The sequence below is a fragment of the Lytechinus pictus genome, chromosome 12 (genome assembly GCF_037042905.1).
Source record: "Lytechinus pictus isolate F3 Inbred chromosome 12, Lp3.0, whole genome shotgun sequence".
In the NCBI taxonomy this organism is placed as follows: domain Eukaryota; kingdom Metazoa; phylum Echinodermata; class Echinoidea; order Temnopleuroida; family Toxopneustidae; genus Lytechinus; species Lytechinus pictus.
Window position 1 is genome coordinate 4,960,751 of NC_087256.1, and position 27,250 is coordinate 4,988,000.

The following is a 27,250-nucleotide window of genomic DNA, read 5'->3' on the forward strand; positions in this document are numbered from 1 at the left end:
TTGTCTGTCTTTTCATGCCTCGTCATTCTTTCTTGGAACTCTGCTATACAAATACGCAAGAGGCTATTGAAAATATAATTCACCTTTAACTGATAAAAAAAAACTTTTACAACATGAGGAATATGTTATTCAGCCAAGGAGTTAAGCTGGATATATGTTGTAAACTTCGCTTGAAACTCTGCAGAGTTCATAGCAAGTGTGTTTCTAAACCATAAAGGAAAATTTCAATTTTTCATACATAACTGGTGACCTTTTCTTGTGCAGAGTGAGATAACTTACGGAAATCATTTCTGTTTCAACATGATAGCAGTTTCTATATTTACCAATAAAATCTTGACAAAGAATAAACTTTTTATTAAAATGCATCATAGCAAGTATGTTGATATAATAAGATCTTGTGTCATTTTTAGCCAATTCAGAATACAAGTTATTGAGATTCAGATTTTGAAGAAGAAAAAAATGGTCACCATTTCTGGATCAATTTACCGGTAATTCCTTTTCTTCTTCTATCAAACAATCGACATACAAATGGGTCCTTTGATGTCACACTGTATTTCATGATAATATACAAGACACTAATAGTTGACAACACTGAAATACCACATTACAACATGGATTTTTCATCTTCTCTCATTTATTGATTTCCAAAAGTATAAAAGTAAATATAGACTATAAAATGTTCCAAAATATTAAGATTTTCCCAAACTCATGAGCTCATAATACTAAACATTTGTCTGTTTATTTTTTTTTCTTACATTCCATGTGCAAAACTTTGCATAATTCTTTTTTAAATTTAATTATCACTTCTTTGTGAATAGATAACATCATTTTTATTTTTTCATGGTGACCTTAAAAACTATTATTTTGAATCATTCGAGAAATTAAAATTTATAATTTAAAAATTTGATAAAAGTAATAATTTTCACCAAAATGTAATGATTTCATTTCATAATTTTTTTTTCTCTTTTCATAAAAATAAAGTTTTAAAACATCGTTCTAAAAGTGAATAACACTTCAATATTAATTCTTTAAAAAAAAGAAGTCACTGGTGATCTGAACAACTCAGTTCATACCAAACTTTTAAATTATATTACTACCATTTTCAAGTGTTTTTTTTTTTATTTAATATATATATATTTTTTTTTTGGCCCTAATGAACATTAGTAACAAATCAAGACACTGCACATCAAACAGGATTAATGAGCATATATTAAAAATTGAGCTCGATATCCCAGTCAACGGTTTATGACATTTATCATTTTTAAAAACGAATTTGATCTGTAAAGCTACATCGGTGTTGAGAATTTAATTTCATCTACTAAAAGTGAGCTCGTATTTACATACAAAGACATATGTAACAGGCATGAATATAATGTTCGACAGCTTTAGACAACTGATAGATGAGGATATCATTCTCATGATATCTTTATAAAACAATTACAACCACAAACCCAAAACATTTAAGAATTAAAATTTAACTAAGATATGTTAAAAACCTACTTTTTAGGGTCTGAATGTATTCTGGCTTATTCAAAAGGCTCTTCCAACCGATGTAATTAATTATCATGGTCATTAAAAGTTCTCTTATATTTTTCCTCCCTTTTAAAACTTATTTACAAAGGAATGTTTAAAAATGCCACACAACCTTCAAACATATAATCACATCATTCAAATTATAAGCATATGAATGCCTTAGTCAAACTATACACACTAATTCCTTACTTTCATAAAGTATCAATATAAAACAACGTTTACAATGGACGGAATGTACAAGTGACTTTAATACAGAGACGAATGCTGAAGCCTTTATATACCTAGTGGCACAGCATATATACACACACATACACAATTTTTATTCATCTTAATAATTGTGTCTGGAATGACTGTATATGGACGGTATTGTTTGTATTTTATGTAAAAAATTTGGGACGACATAAGTTTGATAAATATTTTGGTCAAGTGTCTATACACATTCTATAATAGCTATAGTGCAAGTATGCCTCATAAATGCCTCGTAAATAGTGGTATAATGCTCAGACACGAAGTATTTATACATAAGATGTAATGATGAATAGGTGACCAGATGCTTGACTTAAAAAAACACACATTGTAAATATTTTCTACTTCCCATATTATGTTCAAGTAAAAACAAAATAAAATTATTCTTGTGTAATCTGTGTGATGCTGCTAACAAACATTCCATATTTTCAGTCTTGAATATCAAGTGTATATTCAGATCGGTAATGATTATTCAAGTTAAAAGCATAAAATATTTGCATAGTATAAAACTCATGATCATTAAGAACATCAATGAATTCACATTTTTACCTAACTGTACAAAGCACACCTGATGATGACACACATCTATAAAGCAGGGATAATTTCTCCAAACTTACAAGGCAATCTATGATGATCACACACACTCATAAAGCATGAATAAATTTGCCTAACTATGATCAAAACTGCAAATCATGGCGATCACAATCATATTCATCAAATTACTCAAGCAAATCTGCCTAACTTTAAGAAGCACTATGGTGGTGATCACACACACTATTAAGTCAAATACATAATTTGCATGAATGCAAAAAGTGCTAGATACTCATGTTCTCATTATACAGCTATTGGTGGTGTTCACACACACATCACCAAATCACTCTTAAGATTGCCTAACTATATGAATCACTATTTGCATAGAATCATTCTGTGGCCCATTGTGAACACTTGAAGCTATGGCGAGGCCAGTCGGTAGATTGACATTGTGGACTGCAGTACGTCTGCTTCTGACACAGGGAGCAATGGAACTGGCCGACCAAACCGCAGATACACAACTGGGTGATGTCTGCAGGAGATAGAGATAGATGACAAGATTTAGACATTTAATTGAGATCGTAAGCCAAACACCTTCTGGGGATGCTTCAAAATGAGTCAAATGTGACAATACGCAGGCAACACAGGACAACACATGCATAGTTATGTCTTGAGAATGCATGATGGGTATAGAAATGCTATTTTGTAATCACTAGTTCTTGAACAGTTTTTCGATGTAAAATTTTACTGTTCATTTCTTGAAATTAGTTAATAATTTATTTATTAATTTATTCATTTTATATCTATTTATTTATTCTTTATTCCTAACTTATTTCTTTAAACATTCATTATTTACTTCAATTTGTAATTAAATTGTTCATATATCTATTACTTTCATTTATTACTTACTTCAAACTTATTAATTTACCAGACATTTTTTTTCATAATTTATTGTTGACAGGAAGGGGTATCACTTTACCACATTTGAATATCAAAGCACTACTTCACAGGAATAAAATTAATGATATTAGTTCTTGATTTCAAAATATAAAGAGTATCTGAAAACTGATTTTCATCCACAATAAAAGACTTGAAATGATGAGCTTGATAGCATACCTTCATTGTCGACCCATTTGAGGAGAACACAATCAGAGGAGTAGACCTCGTTAACCATCAGCTTCTTCTCATCGCCTGGTAGAATCTCAGCCAGTGTTTCCTTGAGGATAACAAAAGGCTTGTCCCTGACCTTGTGAGGTAGTGCAGTGTCCTTGAGATCATGACGTAGCTGGCTGATTGTACCGACCATGTTGGCAGCGACCTCGCCAAGCTTTTGGAATGTGCCGTCGGAGTTCTTCACCATGATGAAGAGTTTGACGCGATCGGCGAGTTCTGCAGACAGTCAAGGTGAGGAAGGGGTGTCAGATTTGGATTGCAATTAGATGTGAGTATGTATTTAAAGTGACATATGTCACAAGGACACAAAAACTGATAAGATAATTTGTTAACGGTAAAAGGATTCATTCGAGTGTTAATTTGATATTAGGCATTCATTATTTTTAACTATGCAATAAAGACACTTGGCCAAGGAATTGCAACTTTTGTAAATAAGTAGATATTTTGCTGAAGTTTTATTTTGATAACATAGAATTTTGTCCATCATCACTAACATCCTAGTCCAACACATAAAAAGCTTCACGATTAACTGAAAATTCAATCATTGATTTCACCTCATTCAACGCAATTCATATTAAAATTCGGACCTATGATCAATTAATAAGCTCTCATCGGGCTTTATAAAGTAGCTGCAAGTGAAAAAATATTGTGAGTACAAGGAATTTTATGAAAATGCTGAATTTAACAAATGATCATCAAATGGACATTCCCTCTTCACCAAAACAATTAATACTACAGTTAAACAGCAATCTACAATATTTCAGTGCTGCTTTTGTGACCATTACATGTATGTCTGTATGAAAAAAATGTCACACAACAAATAAATTATGCTTACGAGTCTCCAGCTGGCCTTCTAAGAAACCAGGAGGCAGTGCACTAACAGCGACCTCTGGTGATCTACGAGCCAAGTGCAATCCTGGAGAGCGGCTACGAGCCGACAAGGTACTACGCTGGCTGTCTGTCTCATCATCAAACAGGAGATGCTTGTTGACCAATCTATGAATAAAGACAACAATGAAAATATACAATGCATTCATTTCTCCTTCATAATACAACATAACAGCAAAGCAAAATTGATTGAACTAAAATGATACTAAGTTGGAAACACAATATGCATAGATGTAGGGTCTATGGAAAATGTGTATTATCATGAAATAAGAGGTTTTACGGGTAAACCTTTATTTGTTAAAAAATCTTCAATGAAATACAGAACAGTGAAGGGTTAATATTCCAAATCTGAACACTAAGTTAGTTAGGGTTGTTGATTTATAGGGTATTCTTATACAACCAAAGGCCAGCTGGACACCCCCCCCCCCAACTTGCAAGATGAAAGGACCAAGTTAGGGAGACAAGGGGACTCTTCAATCTGTTCTGATAAGTCAAGTAAAATTAAATAAAGTGCTTAATCCGGAGCCCATTAACCAAAGCCTAGGGAATGATCATTAAGTTGAGTTGTACGCTTGTTTGTACTTAACGATAAATGTAATCTATCGCAAGAATCAATCCTGTAATCAAGTGCTAAGCTTTGAGTTACAGGTCCCTTAACATATACTTTTAAAAATAAAATCATTAATATCAAATTATGATCAAGTAATAAACTTTATTTGGGCTACAAGATTCTAAACATGATTTCAGACATTAAAAAGTTTATTTGTATGCTGAATGAACACAAAAGATAAATGTAATCGATCCTAGAGGTTAGATTATGATCAAGAACTAAACTTTGCTTGGGTTACAAGGTCCTAAAATGCTTTCAGACTTGAAAAGATGTCGACTGAACATAACATCACATTATGAGCAGGCACTAAACTTTGAGTTATAAGATCCTAAACATACTTTCAAACTCGTAAAGTGGATTTCTAAGTCGATTTAACATAATGACAAATGTAATCAATCATAAATATCCCTGTGATCAACTACTGTCTTACGGGACCAGGGCCCCGGCTTACAAAGAGTTGTCATTGATCCAATCAACCACAAATAAGGAAAGCCAGCAACATCATCATCTATTATTATTATTAATGAATGTTTGTTCAAAATATTTTGAACTATGATGTATATTCATACATTCAATGCTTTCTTGAAAATTCAGTGTGCTTATACAATGACATTGTTCAAATTCATTGGAGAAAATATCATGACAATGATGGATTTCCATAGAATTGAGGTTGATCGGATCAAACATATTTCTTGGTAAGACAGGACCCAGAACGATGCCTCGAGACTCACCCTTCATCAGGTGTTGGTGTGCGATCGAAATGCAAGGTAGGAGCCAGGGATGGATGGACCAGACTACTCTCAGAACCTATAAAGCTCATCACCTTCATATCACTATTATCACCATACTCCTTGGTGGTAGCAAGGGGCATCTCATCCATCTGAGTTATTTTACCTGCATCAAACATAATCATCGATGATGAAATTAATAAAAAATTATCTGTATTATTTGATCATAAAAATAATCAGAATTGAGACCATTTGATACTCCAGCGAAATGCCACTGAATAATAAAACTTTCTATACATCTGACCCCCATTTTTCTTCTTTTACATTTTCCTAAAATGATGGCATTACGCATGCTAACTTGGTTCGAAACCTACAGTGCTTGAGGAGACCACTCTGCCAGCTGACAAATCACACCTTGTGCTGATACCAAACAGGTGCACATGGTGTACATGCATTACCTTTATTACACAAACAGTATATACATCACAGAATTACTACTAAGAAAATTTATGGTCTGCAAGTAGAGCCAAACAAACAAAGAGCAATGTATCGTTTGAAGGGAAGATTTCCGATGAACAGATCATGCATAGTATGCAATGAACCTCAAATTTTATCCCTGCTTGTTCCTCATTATGTTTCTAACTCAAAAATTTTCTGTTTTGGATATTATTGATCAATTCTAATGAGTGACCAGCTTAAAATCTCTAATCTGGTAATCTCAACTTGTATAGCAACTTTAAATTCAGTTTGACTGAAGTTTTGTGTGTTTTGACCTCAACTAGTCACATTCCCTATCTATATAAATATTATTACTTTAAGATAACGGATGCAATTTTGCATGTTGGTGTGTATAGCTGCTTAAGGTGTACCAATTATTAGAATGTGAAATACATACCATGGCTATTTTTCTTGACCATGAATACTGCAACGATGATAATGGCAACAAGGACGATGACTACTACCACCACTACTATGATGATCCAGATTGGTAGACCACTTGAAGTTGACTGAAAGAAAGATAATTAATTTGAAGTAATATTTAAATAACCGAAATGACTGAATTATGGTCATATAATCAAGAGTAGATCCATGATGCACTTTTTTCAGTGCTTTTTTTCTGACAATCGTTTCAAGTCACTAAAAGTCCTTCACATGACTGACCAATTGTGAATTATTGCTTCACAAATCCCTATAGTGACTATATAAAAGTCACTGGTCTCTATGAATAAGAGAAAGAATTTACTACTCACTGTTGGTTCATAGGGGGCACCATCTACCATCAGATACTCTTCAGCCAATAGGGTTTGACCGTTAAAGGTCAAGCTAAGGTCACCGTCCAGAATGTCTTCCCAGATCAGGCTCTGGACGGTCTCCACGTCGCCGGTGATGTCAAACGAGATCAAGATGGATCCTGTCGGAGGGATATTTGGGGAATTTTTTTTTTTAGTTAGTTCAATGTGATAATCCTTTGCATTTATCTGATGTCAGGAATATTAAAAACAGAGGAAAAATGCTAATACAATATCCTTTAAAAGACAACTATCATATACACAATTTTTGTTAATTAATCAAAGTTGGATGTTTTTTAAATTCAATTTTGTTTTAAATTAATACTGACCATCTCTTGACTGCATGCAAATTTACACAGGAAAGGTACATATATGAGAGAAAAATATAGCACAGAGGAGAATATTGTTTTTTCAAACGTACAGAGTATGAACATGATTGTGTATGTATGCTCTTCCAAAATACCTAGTATACTGCAAGCTCTGATTGAATTGGGTGGTATCTTTTGAATTTGCTTCAGAGGATCAAGCAGGGACCAACAAAAGTCTAATTACACAAGAGATCATTGCGACTTATATTTAACTTGTACTTAGAATGCATTTTTATGGTACTCATCAATGAGATAACACGATATACACCATGTGTGCACTGCACTGGCGTTTCTGCATGATTTAAGTCACACTTAACTTGTCTCCAAGGTTTCTGAGGAGTTATGGGGTTGTCAAGACAAGAATCCAATGAAAAGAGATCTTTATTTACCTTCTGACACCTGGACATTAGAGAAGGTAGCATTCATATAGTTTGGAGTGATGTGATTCAAGAAGTTGGCAGCAATGAGCTCCTCGTTGCCCTGAGCAATGCTAGAATAGTCATAGTTGAACCTGATCGTAAGTGATGCGGTCTCACCGGAGTTCACTGCGGTGTTTTCAGCCACGACATTGAACGGGTCAAGACTGGTGCTAGCCTGGTAGGCGCTGGAGGGTGATGTGACTACAGATATATCAAGGATGTAGTAATAGCTGGCTTCGTTGATGCTAAGGGTGAAGGAGGCTTGTGCTGTGGATAGATCCAGTGGGGTACTGAGATCACCAACGAGTTCACCTCGGTAGTTGGTAGGGTCAGAAATTGAGATTGTCACTGGCCAGGAGTCAAAGCCCTGTTAAGAACAAGGTAATAAAACATTGGTAGAGTAAAAAAAATCATATGTGAACAATTTAGTAGAAAATATATTAAAAACATGATTACAATTTCAGTGTATTGAAATGCAAAAATGGAAATTTTGTCTTATTTTGAGAATTTAACTCCTGTTTTCTTTCTTAATATAAAACAGAAAATCTTATGAGGAGTAATGTTTCTTTATGCCACATAGTCCGAACACGTAATTAAGTACTTCTTTAGGGGAGAGATTTTTTGGATATCAACAATCATACAATAATTAAGAAAGCAGGATTTTTCTTCAGATTGGCTGATCTAAATTTACAAAAATAAAAGATTAGAGGGTGAATATATACTCTAAACTCCCATGTGATTCCCTAAAAGTCAAAGAACTCTACAAGTAACCTACCTTATCAGCTAGATTCGTGGGCACATCACCGGTCTGTGTCTCCCTGAGTTCAACAATGACCTCAAATGGCTCATTCTCAATCACATCCGAAGAAGGTGCTGTGATGATCTCTAGATGATAAGGCTGGACATCCACATCGAAAGGCTCACTGCTAACAGTCAGACTGGATGTATTGGGGTAGATGATGGTGAACTGAAGGACTAGGTCAGTGGCACTGATGTTGACACCAAGGTCAGTGAAGTTGGCCCAGCCTCCGCTGAATGAAATGGTTTGGTTGTCGGAGTTGAATCCTATGTTGCCTTCAGAGGACATGCTGCTGATGGTTGCAGTTACCTGCCATGGACTGGTAGGGGTACCCAGCTGTTCAATTCGGTTACCCTAGTAGAAAAAACAATATTGCTTGATGAATATAAGCACTTCATGAATATAAGCATATGATGGGCAAGCACTTCATTAATCACTTGATGGACAAGTGTCTGATTGAAAAGCACTTGACGAATTAGTGTCTGATTGATGAGCCATTGATGGACAAACACATGATTAATACTTGGATGAATGTATGAGGAATGAATAGTTTACCAAAAAGCACTTGATATATTTACCTGATTATCAAGAACCTTGATCCTTGGTTGGATTCCGAAATCACTATGCTCGATGGCATCATCTGGCTGTACTTCAAGGACCATGGTAGATGCAACAACATACACTGTGGGCTGACCAACAGTTTCCAGAGCCAACTCTTCCTCCATTGCCTGCTGTTCAGCAAACCTGCAACAATTAAAACCAAGGAATGATTGCGATTAACAAGGGTCCTGTTTCCACAAGAGGCATTTTACAAGAGTTACCAATGGGGATATAACGGTAAATGGTCTTTTAAGTAACCAACTCTTTGCTATCATAGCTTCACCTATAGTACTATCATTGAAGGGATACACATACATTAGGATGTCCTTAAAAATCACCTAGATGACCATTGTTTACATACATAAAAATGGTAAAAAGACATTGACAGGATCTGATGAAATTCTCCTGTACTTACGTGGTGGTGCCATTGGCTGGTCCACCAGTCATGTTGGTAGCCCTTACACCTCCTGTAGGATCCTTTGGAGTGTCCACAGGGTCAGTCATGCTCATAGAGCTAATAGTGATTCCCAGACTGTCTCCAAGGTTGCCAGTCTGCATCTCGTCCGCAAGCATGGCCTGGACATCGGTCAGATCGTCAAAGCTCAATTCTGTTGGTGCCGCTGTAGGTGTGATAGAGAAAGGTTTTTGGAATATCATTCAGGGTTCAAGGTGACATACAATTATGCAGAATTTCCTTTTTCATAGATAACAGAATGTTCACCTAAAATTATCAAATGTGTTTTCCAGATTTTTCATGCAATACCTGAATTGGATTATGGTAATTTGTTTATAAAAAAACAAGGGTAATGAATCATGAAGACTTAATTGGCATATATAATTATGCTAACCAATATGAAAAAAACCCAAACAGGCAATTCCTCTGAAGATTTGAGGTCATGCAGAATTCTGTGCCTAACTGCATCACATTTACTCCTAACATTAATATTGAATCTCTATTTATCTTTAAAATCATCACTATTTTGGATGTTAAAAAAGTAAGTTTATGGCTTACCTGTACCAGAAGGAGCAGGTGTTGTGCCATTGTTATCATCAGTAGAAACAGATGCAACTGGATTTGCTCCAATTTCTATGACAACTTCTGTGTCAGAACCAGTTGACCTCTTCTTCCGACTAGCCTCTGAAATGATCTCAACAACTCTTATCTGTGACTCATCGATGTTCAGCAAGTTAGCAAGGTTCTCTACCAGATTCTCTTCGAAGAAATCATCAACCTCAACAGCAGGAACGCCAAAGGTTGTGATGACTACAGGGGTGGTCCTGATCTCGACGTAGGTAGACCCTCGGACAAGGATGTGGAGGGTCTGATATTCACGGTCAAAGTAGTTCTCTCCCAGAACCATTGAATCAAGGGAAGGCATGAAGTCAGTACCTGCAGATGGGGCAATCCACTGAAGCCCACCATTAACGTACTGTCCGTTGTTCGGAATGATGTAGAGTCCGTTGACATAGACGTCCAGGCGCTGAGGATTGGCATACCAGATACCGACTGTCAGTGCCTGGGATTCGTTCGCGTTCAGCAGATGGAAGCGAAGACTCTGGGGATTGGTGCCTGTGAAGAAGAGCTCATAGTTCTTGCCAGTAGCCACGATGGTGTTGAAGGTGCTGACCCTCTCCTGGCAAGTGTAGCCAAGACACCAGCCATGGTCCTGAGGTCCGTTGATAAGATCCACGTAACCATCAGCGTGAAGGGCAACAGGAGAGACACGGCGCACTTCGGTGTCTGCATCCATACTTTCTACAATCATCATCATGTGATCTAGACCATGGCATTCCCAGGCCTGCCATCTGTTACTCCACTCGCAGTCATCATTACGGATGATACCTGAATGGACATAAGAACATTTTTCATTTAGCATATCATCATTGACTTTGACTTTATTATTATACCTATTATATATATCTATTAGCAGAAATCCCACTCATTGGCTTTTCCACATTCATCCAATCACAGCAAATTTACATTCTTACAGTCTTGATAATCTACAGTGCGTATCAAAAAAAAGATTTACACTTAGAAAAAATCCTGTAAAATTATATATTTGTAATATCCTGAAGATTTAACATTGGTAGTGATCCATTTAAGCAAATGACGATATAGCTGTCGAAAAACATTTCCGCTTGAGTGAGCACCACTTACTTTTGAAAAGTTAGTGAAAAATGATTTGCGCAGAACTTTGAAATAGTTATGCGAATAAAAGTAGACGTCAATCATGAAGAACACGTGGAATTTAGCTAGTAAAATTGATGATATCTTTTATAATCTTTTATCTTTTTTAAGTTGTTTCCTTGCCCAAAACACTTCGAAGAGTGCATTGCGCCCTACCCCACTTCCCGCACACCGAGGCCATCGTGACAATATTTGCTTTACACTGAGCTGTGATTTACATGAAATGGCTTAGGCTTCATTTTCATTTTGTTAATCATTGTCAAGATTGGGAAAAGTGTGGAGAAAACAAGTATTAAATGAAAAATGAAATGTAAACCCACTTTAAATGATACAAACTTAGTGAAAAAATGCTGGAGATGTCTGATATAAACTTTTTTTCAGATTCAGTTATGTCCTCAGATCCAGCTGGCACAAAAAATGGGTAAAGGTTGTGCTTACTAAGTGTTGAAATTTCAATTTGGGTGGCAAAATTGTTACAAAATGCTTCAATGTATCCATTTTATTTCAATTGACTAAAAGTGCAAGGGAAATCCATGAGAAATTTTTCGCAGGGTAACTTTGATTTTGCCCTTTCCCCTTTACACAGCATGAAAACAAGCATTTCTGCGAGCTTTACAAAAATGGACAGTGCTCACTCCAGTGTAACATTCTGTCAAAACTTTTACTTTCATTAGATAGATGAGACCCTAACCCATGATTATATGTGAAAAATTACCCACATGTTGTATATTTTTTAATTCCCAGGGCTTTTTCAAAGTGTAAACTTTTTTGATAAGCACTGTATATATGTACATACCGTAATCTACATGTCCTTCAAAAAATAATATATAATAATATTAAAAGTTATGAATGCCTTCTTCTGGTACGATGCTAAAAATGTACCTCTGATCATCCATGTTTATTAATCTACTTCCTTTATTAATAATATAGCAGGACTATTATTTGATTTTAGAAAATATATCACGACATAAAAACTGACAATTTACCATTATTAGGGGCAATATCATTCTTTGGAATCCTGGCGCCATCCGGCGTGGTAAGCATCATCTTAGGAATACGGTAGTCTCCGAGTCCACGCCTTGGATCCCCGTCCCACTCAAAAGCGGAATCAGGTATAACAGATCCTGGACTTCCCAGCAGACTCCCATCATGATCTTTAATCATGGCTTTCTTCATGCCATCACAGTCCATGTCTACACAATCAGAAGGATTCACCAGGCTGCAGAGAAATTGTGTTGACAATGTACAAAGGGATTAGGATTTAATGTTTTTTGCTACTGACATTAGCATGGAAATATAGCAATGGAAATATGACACAATTCGCCTTTGAATGTGACGCTAAGCTCATACTTCTGTGCATTTTTTTTTCAAAAACTTCTATCGATTCCGTAGGTCTAAGCTCTTAAATATCTGAGATTATTGCAGAAAGTTTGAAAAAGAATGCAAGTGATATGTATCTAATAACCATCATCCCCATTCTCTAATAGAAACATGGTGGCAAAGGGGAAGAGAGAGGGAGAAAGAGTAAGAATGAGATACAGGATGGATCAAGATATGATGAAGAGATAAAATAGTTTTCGTGATAGCTTCGTGATACCTTGGATGTTGTCTTGTAGTAATACAGAAGAAGAATAATGTAGAACTGTTATTCAACATTATTCTTCCATGTGACCTAAAATTTTTGAAACGTGTTGAAAACTTGATTTCCAACAAGGATAATGAAAATGACATCGATTGAGGAAGGCATGTCTAAATCTTAGATTAAAACTTACAGAGTAGAATGAATGATAAAGATTGTGTGATGAACTTACCCAAGGGCTGGCCGATGGATCCATATATAATTCTTGGTAGGAGTATCAACAAATGTCAGTCCTTCCACTTCCATGGGGTGCATGGCATCGCCACTTTGAGGGCTCGTCATGATCACCTTGTCTCCGGAGGAACATTTGTCATTAAAATTGGCAAATGTTACACCTTGGCGGAAGACAATGATATTCAGAATAACAATATGGTTTAAAAAGAACAATTGTAAGACATGATTCTGCACATATAACACATTGATCTACTTATGATCTGAGGATGCAAACTTTGCATATTCACCAATGATTAACACTCATTAATATGTGCATGATGCCACTTACATAGCATGATTTACTTCTTTGTGAACCAACCATGGTCATTGATATATTTCTTGAAACTTGATAACATTCCCCGGTCTTGTTTTTCCAGTCATTTGAGTCAACACAGACTTGCACCCACAATATGTATGCATGGGCTTCTCAGTGCCCACTCCCTGGGGATACTCACCTTGAAGGACTGTCCTGCCACTGATGGCTGGGTAGCTCATGACAGAAGTAAAATGTTTAAATGAACCTTTTCCACTCCCTAGGGATACTCACCTTGAAGGATTGTCCTGCCACTGATGGCTGGGTAGCTCATGACAGAAGTAAAAGGTTTGAATGGAGCACCTCCTGAGGAGCCCTTGAAAGAGGTGAAGTACACACCGACTGTTCCACCATTGGGTGATTTGGTAGCTCGCTGTTTGCTACTCTGTGCTGCCCCTTCAGGAGTAACCTTGACACAGAAAGTACCAGAATATGCATGATCAAACCCCTTGTACACCACTAAAAGCCCCACTTGACTTTCAGTACTTCAAGACACCTGAAGTAGTGGTCAGCTTATAGGTAAATAATGTGGAGAGGTTGTGTAATCCCTCTGCTAGAGAATCACCCTTAACAGAATAATGAGGATGAATGGACAAATGGAAGCATGCTGGGGATAAAGTTTAGAGTGAGAATGCTGATATAAATGCCTATTGTTGGTATGTTTGCTTTGTTCAAATAACAAGTTTTGTCTTAAACCTGTGATTTTTTAATATGTCAATATGTTAAGAGTAGAATACATTATTCCTACTTCCCATTCTTTTCAGGCAGTGCCAAGTACGAGTCTCCTTAAATTATCACCTAGTAAGATGATGTGAAGTTCAGGTGTAATTCCAAACTGCAATCTCTCGTGTAAATATCAAAGGTACTGATATCACATAGAAAGAGTTTTGAAACAGAAATGCTGGAACGTCTTTGTCAAGAGGTCAACAAATCTTTGACTATCTGACTCAGGAAAACCCCTTGCTTAAAATGTAGAGTTAACCCGTCTATGACATTTTCCTTGAACCATAAGCTATGAGACAATGAAGGTCAATTTATATAATGAATATTTTCTATTAGAATATCCTTTTAAAGTTTTAAACTTATGATGACTTACCTTATCAACATCACAATCAAAACTGTCACTGTATCCAACTACGAGAGAGTCCTTCAATAGAACATGCTTATCAGCACGTACATGAGACAAAGCTGATGGTCCGTAGTCATGGACCAACATCCCGGCTGTGTTATCAACGAAAATAGATTCAGTGACCTCGAGGGTAGATGGAGTGAGAGCATAGAGTCCGTAATCAAGGTTACGGTAGCTGAAGAAATCGTTGACCTTCGTGCAAGGGTCACGTCCTGTCTTGAGGATGTGCACACCATGGTAGTTGGAATGAGCCACATTGTTGGACCAGACATTAGGGTCACTGCATAGCTCTCCCTTGATGTTGAAACCAACCCGTTCAGACCCGGCCACTGTGTTGTTTATGAGGATGGGATTTGTTGCCTCGACAACATCGATACCACCCATCCAGTCAATATTCTCTGTTTCGAATCTGTCTTGGTATGTTCCTGGGAACACCATCAAGCTCACCAGGTTATTGGTGATCATGGTGTTGGTTCCATATGTCTTGATACCTGGAGGAATTCAGGTTAAGAAAATACCAAGACATACAGTAGTAAATTTAGTTGGGAGGTTTACTGATTAGTGGTACATATTGTACTGTTGACAATTGAATCCTGATTTAGTAAACTTAAGTTAAAACATACAGAATTGTGACACACCTTAATCAATACACATCTGTTGAAGGAACAGATGAGGGGGATGGCGATAAACGTTAACTGCTGAACAACAAATTCTATACATAAGCCTACGGGAATTTGTCAGATTTCGGCCTTTCATCGAATACGCTTTTATACTACCCATGCAAATTATGCAGACCAAAATATGATGGATAATGATAAATGTAACAGATTTTATTTAATACAGCCGTTAACAACATCTAATCAGACCTACCTGAACCAACAGAATGGTGAATGACATTGTTGTCAATTTCAATATTGTCTGTTCCAAAGACACCAATGGCAAGGCTGAACCCATTGTGGAAGGTACAGCTATGGACGTATGAGGGTACAGCATCCTCCAGGACATCACCAATGTCCAAGAAGGCCAAAGAATAGCGAGGATCGTAGAAGTCTGTCCATCCTTCTTGACCGGTCAGCTTAAATTCTATGTTGGCAAAGTGACCCGAGCCTGTAAAATGAACGATTGGAAAGGAGAAGGCATTTGTAAGAAAATGTAACAGGATAACATCAAGTATTGTCAAGGTGCTGTGGCCTACAGCAGTTCTGAGATCGATGAAGCAATTTCATCAAATTTTAACAAAACATGCATCCAATATGGTTTGATTCCGAGGTATATCAGTAATCATACAATTTCATGTTATCATCTTGTTTCTTCTGGCCCTGCTGCACAAATGCTTGATTTTGTCACTAGATAGTAAAGTTACCATAATATTAACATTATGGCACAGGGCTCTTAGCTTGCAGAAGACAGTGTCTTAAACAATGCAGACTCCCTGTAACAAAGCAAACACTCCATACAACAAAGTGAACACCGATCTGTTATTTTCCACTTGACCTAATGCTGTAATCTAGAAATGCGATATCATGAACTCTATACCTCTATAGAATTCTCCATCTTGGATGAAAGAGCCAACGATTGTCCTTGCACCGAAAGATTCATCGAAAAGCAGATCGTAATCATTTCCCTCGATGACGATGTTGCGTGTCAGGAGACCCACCTCGGCAGCAATGGTGTAGGCCTTGCCATTGATCTCAGCTGACTCCACTGTGCAAAGAAAGAAGTATATACACTTATCAATAGGACGATATGTACATGTTGATGAAGTCACTTGTTAAAGATTATTGTTGCTTTCTAAAAGGTAGTTCTAAAGAGAAGCATTTCATGAAGATATTTGTCAGTGATTTTTGCTGACAGACATTCAATGCTACTTGAAATCCTTGCGTTTGATTGGTTGAGGGCATATTAGTCGGTAAAATCACTAACAATATTTTTCATGAAATGCTCCACAAACAAGCTTCTTCCCTTTTCACAGTAAAACAAATAAAATCCAAACACTTTTTGAGACAAAGAGTAATTTTCAATTAAAGTAATTGTTTTAGTGGCAAATGCTGTCTGTGGGTGATCAGCTATTTGCTTCAAAGGAAATTGCTGGTACAGGGAAATGGGTTGCATTTTAGGTCTCAGGTATTTTTAAGAGTGAGGTCTGGTATGATGATGGTTCAAGGGCTGAATCTTGAAATTTGACCTGGCTATAATGTTCAATGAGACGATGCTACTGTAGTACACATCATGCAATCCAATCACAATCATGCAACCTACCTGTATGCATATGAGCAAATGTTCCATTAACACTGAAAGTCCTGGCATTTGTCTTAGAGGAGATTCTGAAGGTTTCTGTGTGCCATTGCTCATAGGATGTTGTTGTCACTACGATCTCATCACCCACGCGCCAATCAGTATCGACTGCCACAGTAAATTCGCTGTCCCCTGCCTCAACTGTTGAGGCAAGGTGGGTCCATGTCACGTCCCGTGGAACACCATGGAGGTCCAGGGTTCCAAAGACACCTGAAAAGAAGATATGCAAGAATGAGAAGAAAATAATGGTAAGGCCTAAAGACATGAACATGATGCATTCCATTTTAGTTTTTAAATACAGGCAACACTGCGGAAGCAAACCCATTAGGGGTTACTTAAATGACTTTGTCTTCATTACATGATGTGAATAAATAATCTAACAGCAATCGAATATAGAAAACCCAAAGAATTAAGTAATTGTTTGATGTGAGAACCTACCAAGAGCCTTGGATCCAAGGTTGGGTCCATTAGGAAGAGGGATGTCCTGGGTGAAATGATGACCATTGAGGATGATACGGAGCTCATGGGTGAAAGGTCGTGTTTCGTTGAATCCTGCGATAAGACGTCCACCTTGGATCAGGATGTAGGTAGCATTGATTACCATGTCTTTGGAGTCATCAATCTCCAGGGTACCATAGATGAAGAGCTTGTGCATCCAAGGCAGGGTGTCATTGGCCACAATCCATCGTCCTGAAAGACAGACCAAAATGTCACATTTGTCAAGTCTTTCCTTTCACTTTGATAAAGAAAAGGGTAAATCATAATCATTCACATCACTGAACTAGTACTGTAAGCCACATGCATGTAATTGTGAATCTCAGCAGAATTTAAGATTGATGGTTCGCCTTAGCTTGAATTAATATTTCCATTCATTCTTGAAGACATCATAAGGTTTACCTGGGTAGATCATGACATTGTCACCATTCTCTGGGACACTGCTGCCTGATCCTGTGTTACCACCCCATCCCTCAGTGACATCTTCCCAAGCTGCTGCATCACTCCAGTAGAGGGTGCTATTAGGTCTGCCATCAGGAGGTGCAGGTGGAGCCTCTGGGACAGGTGGGATGCAATCCTTGTAGTAGCAGCGGTAAACATCAAGGTTCACTGACCGACTCACTGGTGAGTTCTGATCCTTTCCAGAAACTTCATATTGAATGTAAGAATAAGTAATCTAATTAAACACATTTTATAATTAAATTTGTTGAACATCTCTTTGATTGATATTTGTAACATTACAACATAATATTTATAATTATAATTGCATAAATCTTAATACTCTCTGGTTATTTATAAAATCGTTTATTTATAATTTCCTCAAAGGATGATGGAGGGAATATTTAAGAGAAAGAACAGTAGAGTGGAATATCAGATTGGAAAAATAAGATACTAGTACTGTTTATGACACTGAAAACGAAAAGTATGAGCTATTATTAAAACTTACTGAGATAGAACAGATTGTTGGTCATGTTGTTGAAGTACCATTCCCCATTTTCGTCTTCCACGTAATCGAGAGGACGTCCAACATTCTCTGTCACCTGTCCTGTTAGAGCAAAGGCATCTGGACTCTGGGTGAAATTGTGGTTCATGATTACATAGTCCCCATCACTGAATTCATCAAACCTGGCCGAGTAAGAGATGTTGGTGACATGATCAACATTCTCAAAATAAAAGTTGTATGTCTCTGTTTCCACCAGGGTCAACATCCACCCAGTTGGATGAGTGAGTCTCTTCTTCTTGTAAGGAATAACAGTTGTACCATGACTGTTGGTCATAATAGTGTTCTTGTAATTCAGAGATGTAGGGAATGCTTGATTGAAGGCCATTCTATGCAATTTGACAGACTCATCACAAACTGCCCCATCAACACCCTTATTGAAGCCTTCCATATCAAAGTCGCAATTATCGGATGGTAGACCGTTGTTTTTAGGAGTAACAATGTAATCAGCATTCCCAGTCAGGGTTCCATCCATATCTTCAAACCAAGTCTCGTGTTCCCACTGGAAGGCAGCCTTGTTTGGAGAATCAGTAAAGATGAGGTTCTTGAAGCGATGTTGGAAGCCTCCTTGTCTGGGCTTACAATGAGCACATGCTCTCAGTGTAACACATCTGTCTTCATCAAAATTAATGAATTTCACCCCATCCACTGTGAGAAACTTGGACTTTGGTAAGTGGATTCCAGCTGATGTACATCGACTCGCCGCTTGGCCTTCAGCAAGTTCAGGTGTGTATCCTATAATAACAGAGTCCTTGACCATTGGACCATCATCTCCCCAAACACTTCCAACGGTTTGGAACTCGATTCCTGATTTCTCATTGTCTGTCATGAGGAAATTATGGAACTGGATAGGTCCAACAAGAACACCTTCTGCTCCACGTTCGGTACGCCATGCTGTGAGGTTGTGGAATTCAGTGTGACCAGCAGTGCCACCACAGCTGCCATCTGTCGTAGGGAAATATGTTGGGAAGATCCAAATACCGTACCATCCCATGGTGTGAGCTGTGTTGTTGTAAAACTCTAGGACCTGGACATTCCGTGGACAGACAGATGTTGTGAAGGATGGTCCTCCAGGGTGGGAGGGCATGTTGTACCAGAATCCAAAATGGCTACCACCAGCTGCGGCATTGTGACGGATGTAGTTATCAGGGTTTGTCACCCAGAAGGAGGCAGGAGTCACATCCACATTCAGTAAACTGCTGCTTGGTCGCACAAAGACGGCAAGGTTGTACTGGATGATGTTCTTGGTTTCTATTCCGTCCTCCAGAAAGAAGGCATGACCCATCACATTGAAAGCTACATTGTGTTCCACTAGGAGATGGTGGACACCATGAATAGTAACGGCCCTGTTGAAGGTGTGATGAATACCACATCCTCTCACGTATGACCCAGTGATGTTGCCGTTCATGTGGTAATGGATCGGGTAGCGACCAAGACGGAAAGCCTGACCAGCATGGGTCACCTCCACATATTCAAAACGACCTCGAACCAGATGGGTGTCCTGCTCCTTGGCAAAGAACATGATCTGTGAGCCAAACTGATCAGTGACAGTTTCTGCACCAAAGCGTCCTTGAAAACATGTCTGGGTAGCAAATTGATCTGTTGTAAACAAGAAGTAAACAAAAAATGAAGATCATTATTATGGGCAGCAAGATATCACACCAGGAAAGGGAAGGTGGTTAGGATGCAGGAAATCATAATCAATAACAAATTTCTACAAAGCTCCAGATAGTTGATATCACACTATATTTGATTTTCTTAAAATCATTTTTACCTTCATGGTTTTGAGAGAAAACTGTAGGCCTATCTCTCTGAACGGAGTGAAAATTTAGACTTGTGCATTGAATATAAACATGATACTGAAACAAAGATCAGGCCCCCGCAACAGACAGATTTGCACTGAATTGCAAATGTGAAAGAACAAGTCTGATTGGTTCCTGCTCAGTGTTTTGAACAAAATTCAAATGCAACAATGATCTTGATTGGCCATTAGCATTTAGCAATTGAATGCACACCTGTGTGTAACAAGAGCCCTGTACTTTGTTACTGTAACCCAACTCTCCACAGACAAGCGCATCAACATAACTTTACAAGACCCATATTGTTTATTCTCAAGCCAATTTTTTTTTCTAAAAGACCAACATAACTTACTAGTGTCAAATTCATCTGGGCATGCCTCTACTTCTTCCACCCATTCCTCATGGACGGATCCTCTAATCTTGACATTGTGGGTGAGTAGTCCGACCTCTCCTCTCGTCTCAACTAGAACACCATCGATCACCTGAGACACTGAGATGTGATCAAACTCCACTGCAGGGGTGAACTCAATCGTCATATTGTCATTGGAGAAACCTAGACAAAAACAAAGAGATGATACATGTATCAATTCACTTGTCCTGAAGAAATGATCATTGAATTGAAATTGAATTGAAAATATGTGACAAAAGTGATTTATACAGGTGAGATAAAAATAAAAACATTAGTAGGGAAGGCCATGCAAACATGTGAAGTCCCTTCTTCATACTTTTGTAACAATCTCAGCTATTCTTTGAACAGCATCGATAGTTTCATCAGGGCAACCGTGCCATGAAGTTTGTCATGAAGATGATGAACATTGCAAAGGACTAAATGTGTATTCTTTGGTACATTTGTTACTGAAAATCAATGCCCACTTACAAATCAACTAAAACAAGCAAACTAAGACAACTTAGACAGCGAGGTCATACCTGTGATTTCTACCTCTTCGTTTTGAGTTTGCTTGTGCCTGGTTCCAGTAGAAGCAAGGACAATGTGATCTCCAATCCTCCAATTAACAGAATCCATGAGGGTAAGTTCAGTATCTCCTGCACTCACGGTCTCCGCAAGGTAAGACCAGGTAATAGGTGTCGGGATTCCTGGTTTAACCAAAGAAAAAAAGATGATTGGTTATGGGAAAGACTGTCCAAAAAAAACAAAATGAATTTGGTCTGTTCATAGGTTTAAATATAAATGCATAATTCTTGCAAATGGTGGTATGCAACTGTGAACAAAAATATTGATGCATATCACATATCAATTTTTGTGTTTGAGAGCTGGTTCAATAAACACTGAAAAAAAACAAGATTAGACAATTTTCAAGGAATCATAAGGCAGTTTCTTACCATGCATATCAACTGTTCCATTCCTAACGGCAAAGGTCTTCGCACCAAACAACGGGAGCTCAATAGACCTCACATGACCATGCATGACAACACTCGCCTCATGCTGGAATGGTTCGTCTTCAGTACCGATCTCAAAGTGACCTCCGTCGGTAACCACCACATACTCAGCGTGCAGTTCAATATCAGCCTCATCAAATATCATTTCACCACCTGGGAATGAAATTGGTAATTGCACATTAATGAAAAATACAACAATCCAGTAGCAATATATGCACCATACTCATTATTAGATTGAAAAATAGGGACAACTATTTTAAATGAATAAATTGCAATCAGGCCATTTCTTAATCATGAAGCTGTATATTAACATTGTTATTTAAAGAGAAAATATTCATCTTGAGATGGTGTTACCCAACAGAACAGAATTGAGATAAAGGAAAATATATAAAAACACCTTTTTAGATATGATCGAATGATTATAAAATATCAAACTTCTCTCTTTGTAATCAGATTTATTCTAAAGTTATGTTTTTCTATATGCACGGCTGTATAAATATCTCAAACCCCTACTTGCAAGATGCTTAAATTTAGGAATTCACTGACAAACAAACTCACTCTCAACCAACTAAATATCATGATTTCAGCATCAGCCTCAAACAATACAGCTTAAAATTTTCCATTGACAAGTTTATGAAACCGGTGGGTGTTTCATAAAACCGTAATGACTTTCTGCAAGACATGGTGATCCTTTCTTATGGTACATGATAATCCGATATAGCTGACTTAACACCTTAGAACATGTTCTGTTTGTGTATAAAGTTGTGCATAACTCTACAAACAGCTCTATGAAACATTCACCAGGCGGGTGATTCAGAAAAAACTTAGTCATACTTAAATTCCCAGTTGCATGCATTAAAAAGGCATCCCCGCATTGGTCAAATCATGTTAAGATGATGCGTGCTACTGAATATTAATCAGTAAGATTGCACATTACATATAATGTGCGAATTGGCATTTAAGCATGACCTTAGGTCACACTGAACTCTTTTTGAATCACCCACCAGGCTCCAAGTTCTTCTTAAAATCTGACCTACCTTGAATGAGGAGAACACTGAGGATTGGTGTAGTGACATCCAAGAGGATGGTCTGACCTTGTGGAATGATGACAAAGTCACCTTCAATAGGAGGATCGTTACCACCCCAGGTGTAAACAGATGACCAGACATCAATGTAGAAATAGTCAGCATTATCCTAAGTGAACGGTGAAAAGAAAGAGTCTTTCATTTGTTTTTATCTTCTTAACCTATCAGAGCAACTTGGGCATTTAAGGTAGTATTGTTCAAATATTTCTCATCAATTTTCAATATCATTAATAATAATTGTTATCATGATTGTAAGAAAAAAATAACCGTCATTGCCAACATCATCAACATCATCATCATCAATATCATCATCATCATCAACAAAAATGGCCTTTTGGATTATTACCTTAATGCCGACTAGAGGTATGATTTAAATTTTATAGGCCTACTCCAAAGATATAATCCAAGCCAATGATGATTTAATATAGGTAATACTAACCTGGGTCGCTATGCCATTGGAGCCAACTTGAACTCTGACCTGTGACCTTTCGGATGGTGAATGAGCACCGGTCTGACAGGTAATGACTGTAGAGTTCTCAGACAGAATGGAGCATGAAGTCCCAGCAATAGTTACCTCGTTACCAGAGTCCCTGAAATATAACAAAACATTCTTCTGTTACACACAGATGGTCAAGGATAAGTATAGGGAGGCGCAATAGCTCAGTCAGTAGAGCAGGGATGTCGGATTCTGCTGACCCGGGTTTGATTCCCACTTGGTGCTAGCACCCTTTGGTAAGGCATTAATATTCATTACCAGGTCCCTCAGAGAGGACCTTTAAAAAGTCATCAGTCCTCTGGTTGCTTGCTTACAAGCATTCATGCTTTCTTAGCAATCAGTTAAAAAATCAGTACCATTTTACCATTTATTCAGTCTGAGAAGAACATGTATCTCCCAGATGAAAAACTAGTGTGCTTCAATCATAGTCTAGCAATTTATCCTTTATAACTGACCATAGGTATTAAACTGATTAAAATCTCAATCAGGCCTTCTCATCTGAGATTGATAAATAATTTGTTACCGGTATTGTAAAAATTATGCCAAAGGCAGCTCATGTTAGGACCAGATTCATCTTGACGAGATTGACAGTCTGAGGAACATAACATTTCCAAAGTGACTAATTAAAAAATATACTCACAAGAAGTCCTGACCGGTAATGGTGACAGTCGTTCCGCCCCCTGTCCCACCCCTTGCAGGGAAGACAGAGTCTATAACGGGGGTCATATCACGTCGATACTGGTAAGCATCCGTCTCGTTTACCTCAGACCCGCTGGCAAGGCTAACAACGATGTCACAATCAAGAGTGCTGGAGGAATCTACAAAGAAAGGGTTCAGAGCAATGATGAGGATTCTCTAATAAGTTGTGTACATCATCAACTAGAGACTGAGGTCATTTTGAGAATCACATTTTCTGATAGGCATTTGACCCCATGAATTCAGACCTGCTGGCACAGCAAGCAATGATATCACATTCAAATTTGCTGGGATCGCTTGTTGCAAGGGTTAAGAGACACTTTCTACAAACTGTTGAAAGGCTTCAAAAGATTGGTGAGGTCTTTGATTGAGTAACATATTTTTTCGGAGCTGCAATTTTCTTCTAAAGAGAGATTTGATTTACAGTGTGTAAGACACTTCTTCTTTCACAAGACATCATAGATTGAAAAATAAACTCACCTGAGTTTCCGGGTAGGTCACATTCCACAGTGGTCTCATTAGCACTGTACAGAGGACAGTCAATGCCGCAAACAGTAACCATAGTGGTTTCGCTATCAAAGCCTGAACCTTCAATCACAAGGGTTTGACCACCTCCAAAGCTTCCTACAAAGCAAAGAATATGAAGATTACTCATTATAAAAAAAATCCACTTTGGATGATTAAATGTTATCTGCCTTCTTCTAATGCAAAATTTTTGTTACACTCAAAACAGGTTAGGAAAAATAGAGAGTATAGTAGTAATCTCGGGTTTGAATCAGCTAGTATGATAAAAAAATTGGAGTTGGCTGAATACACTCATAAAATGCTACCTCCATACCCTCCTCTCTAAATCCCATCTTCCCACCAACTTGCTTCTTCTATGTCTTCTTTGGTTGCACTTCCCCAGTCTCACCATTACCTAAAACTAAAATAGTTAATTAGTTCAAATGAAAAACATAATTGTTCTAACCATGTACAAATTGATCCAGAAGGGTCAATAGTTACCTGTTGAAGGTGAAGTGGATGAAACAGTGAGTTCATATTCAAATGTTTCGGCATTATCAGCATCTCCAAGTCCAACAACATGGATCATAACATCATAGACACCAGCAGAGTGAGCCCCAAGGTCACACTCAATCTGTGACGAGGCAGCACTTGTGATGGAGCATTCAACCCCATCGATGGTGATGGTGATGTCTGAAGCAACATCACTGAAGGCAGATCCAGAGATGGTGATGCTGGAACCGGTTTCTCCTGAACCAGGAGTGATGGAGGTCACAGTGGGTGTCGAAGATGAAGAGTAGACGTAGTCTTCAGTGTCGTAGGTGACTCCATCACTGGTAACCACAAGGTCGTAGGTTCCAGCGGAGTTTGCAGGAGAGATGCAATGAATCTCTGAAAGGCTGATAGACTGGATGTCACAGCTGCTGCCATCAATGGTCACTTCGGTTGCTCCATTAACAAAGCCATTACCACTGATGTTGACCAACTGACCCCCTTGAGTGCTTCCTTCCGATGGACTCACTGAGAAGATGTTGGCCTCACTTTCGACAGTATCATTTCCACTGTCGAAAAGTGCAAGTCCCTTGCCAGCAACGTTGATGAGAACGTCTTGGGTTCCGACAGGAACTGCACCAATATCGCATTCCACCTCCGACACACCGGCTGTGGTGATGCTGCATGCTTCCCCTCCGATGGTGATGCTGATGTCGTCACTCGAAGATGACAGCTTGGATCCAGAGAAAGTCATGCTGGTGGTCCCAGAACCACTTATGATTCCTGGTGACCAGTCACTGATGCTTGGTGTCTGTAACTCGGTGTAATTGAAGGAACTGCCACCGACAGCCCACAATGAATTCACCTGGACCCTCACCAACTGTGAGCCATACACTGAGGATGATGGCGTAGTGCACTCTATGTAGGTGTAGTTATAGTAGGTGATGCCGCAGGAAAGAGATCCAAGGTAAACTGCGATGTTACTGGCTGAAGCAGGTGCAAAGCCATCACCTTGTATGACCAAAGTGAGTCCACCCCTGATAGAGCCATCTGAGTCAGACACAGAGTCAATCTTGGGGTACATCACAAAGGACCTGTTGGCTAGGATGTGAGACTCTTGGATGGCAAATCCTCGATTGGCAACGTTTACAGCAATCTCGTGGTACACTCCAACCTACCAAAAAAAAATGCAAGCATCAAATTTTCAAGTCATAAATACCTTTCATCTTTAAGCACTCAACCAAAATCTTAGCTTAAAGTTTTGGTGTCTTCTAAAATTACAAGCCTATGGCTATACCAAGATATTTTATACCCGTAGAAAAAAATTGTAACAGAGTATACAGGAGGTGTTTTACAAGTGCTTTACAATAAAACTTTGTTTGCGACACACTCATGGTTCTCAAGATCCAATACTGCACAGAAAATATAAACAAATATCGAGTGACAAATAATAGACAAAGTGGCCTGAATCCACAAAGGTGGATTCCATTGTAACGTATGGTAGAACTTTGCAGATCTTTTGTATTTTCACGCTTCATTCACACATTATTTTAATAGCCCCCTTGCCAGAAATGCTCATTTCTAATTGGACTTTTCTCAGTGTACACAATGAAATAAATGCATTAATGTACACACAATCAGCACAGTCCATGGATTGTTCCTTGGAGCAACGGTAACCACCTATGTGAAATTGAGCCAAAAGATATGTTGACCAAGCAAGGATTTGAGTGTACGTACCTCCATCTCATCCTGCGTATCGATTTCACATTCCAAACGTGTCGATGATGAAGACGTCGTCACGCAAGGATACTGGCCCACGGTGATGACATTGGCACAGTCCTGATCACTGAACCCGCTGCCTTCAATGACGATGGTATCGGAGCTGTCCCCTATCAGTGGAGCGATGTTGGAAATCGTTGGGGTCATGCACTCATCAAAGATGAAGTTGAATTTGGTGTCGTCGGTGATGTTGGGGGACGCCGAGGAGCAGCCGGATATGGTGTTGTCCTCATAGGAGCATGCACCACCACCGGTGGGATCGGACTCTCCTTTAAGATGAGAAAAACACACAAGGTCAGATAGGATTTTCGGAGGCTGGAGTATAAAATTGTTTGTAACATTCTCTACACCTTAACAGATCAGATGACTAGAATAAGGCAAGCAAGGAGAGTTTCTCCGTTATGCTTGAATTTGTTTCAATGTATTCAGTGCTATATAAACTTATATACATTATTATGATTATTATCATTCATGACATAAACACCAAAGGCGATACTGTAACACAAACTTGTTGCTTACTGGGACTAGGGGGTCATTGTACAAAG

General features: G+C 38.2%; 1 protein-coding gene across 1 annotated transcript in view; it reads right to left on the minus strand.

The window, feature by feature from the left end:
- Positions 1–612: 612 nt before the first annotated feature.
- LOC129273409 (fibrocystin-L-like) overlaps positions 613–27,250 on the minus strand; it is a 64,665-nt gene continuing 38,027 nt past the window's right edge. Inside the window, exons 31-60 of the mRNA XM_054910436.2 lie at positions 26,664–26,974; positions 24,936–26,100; positions 24,411–24,554; positions 23,875–24,052; positions 23,178–23,328; positions 22,691–22,847; positions 21,597–21,806; positions 21,183–21,350; positions 20,608–20,808; positions 18,403–20,055; positions 17,859–18,104; positions 17,400–17,651; positions 16,926–17,171; positions 16,203–16,370; positions 15,537–15,773; positions 14,634–15,157; positions 13,772–13,946; positions 13,184–13,346; positions 12,359–12,591; positions 10,197–11,027; positions 9,600–9,804; positions 9,163–9,328; positions 8,561–8,938; positions 7,756–8,152; positions 6,960–7,120; positions 6,605–6,716; positions 5,713–5,875; positions 4,319–4,479; positions 3,427–3,699; positions 613–2,842 (exon numbers count right to left, since the gene is read on the minus strand). Coding sequence (XP_054766411.2) covers positions 2,700–2,842; positions 3,427–3,699; positions 4,319–4,479; positions 5,713–5,875; positions 6,605–6,716; positions 6,960–7,120; positions 7,756–8,152; positions 8,561–8,938; positions 9,163–9,328; positions 9,600–9,804; positions 10,197–11,027; positions 12,359–12,591; positions 13,184–13,346; positions 13,772–13,946; positions 14,634–15,157; positions 15,537–15,773; positions 16,203–16,370; positions 16,926–17,171; positions 17,400–17,651; positions 17,859–18,104; positions 18,403–20,055; positions 20,608–20,808; positions 21,183–21,350; positions 21,597–21,806; positions 22,691–22,847; positions 23,178–23,328; positions 23,875–24,052; positions 24,411–24,554; positions 24,936–26,100; positions 26,664–26,974 — 9,572 coding nt within the window. The 3' untranslated portion in view covers positions 613–2,699. The remainder of the gene's footprint in view (positions 2,843–3,426; positions 3,700–4,318; positions 4,480–5,712; positions 5,876–6,604; positions 6,717–6,959; positions 7,121–7,755; positions 8,153–8,560; positions 8,939–9,162; positions 9,329–9,599; positions 9,805–10,196; positions 11,028–12,358; positions 12,592–13,183; positions 13,347–13,771; positions 13,947–14,633; positions 15,158–15,536; positions 15,774–16,202; positions 16,371–16,925; positions 17,172–17,399; positions 17,652–17,858; positions 18,105–18,402; positions 20,056–20,607; positions 20,809–21,182; positions 21,351–21,596; positions 21,807–22,690; positions 22,848–23,177; positions 23,329–23,874; positions 24,053–24,410; positions 24,555–24,935; positions 26,101–26,663; positions 26,975–27,250) is intronic.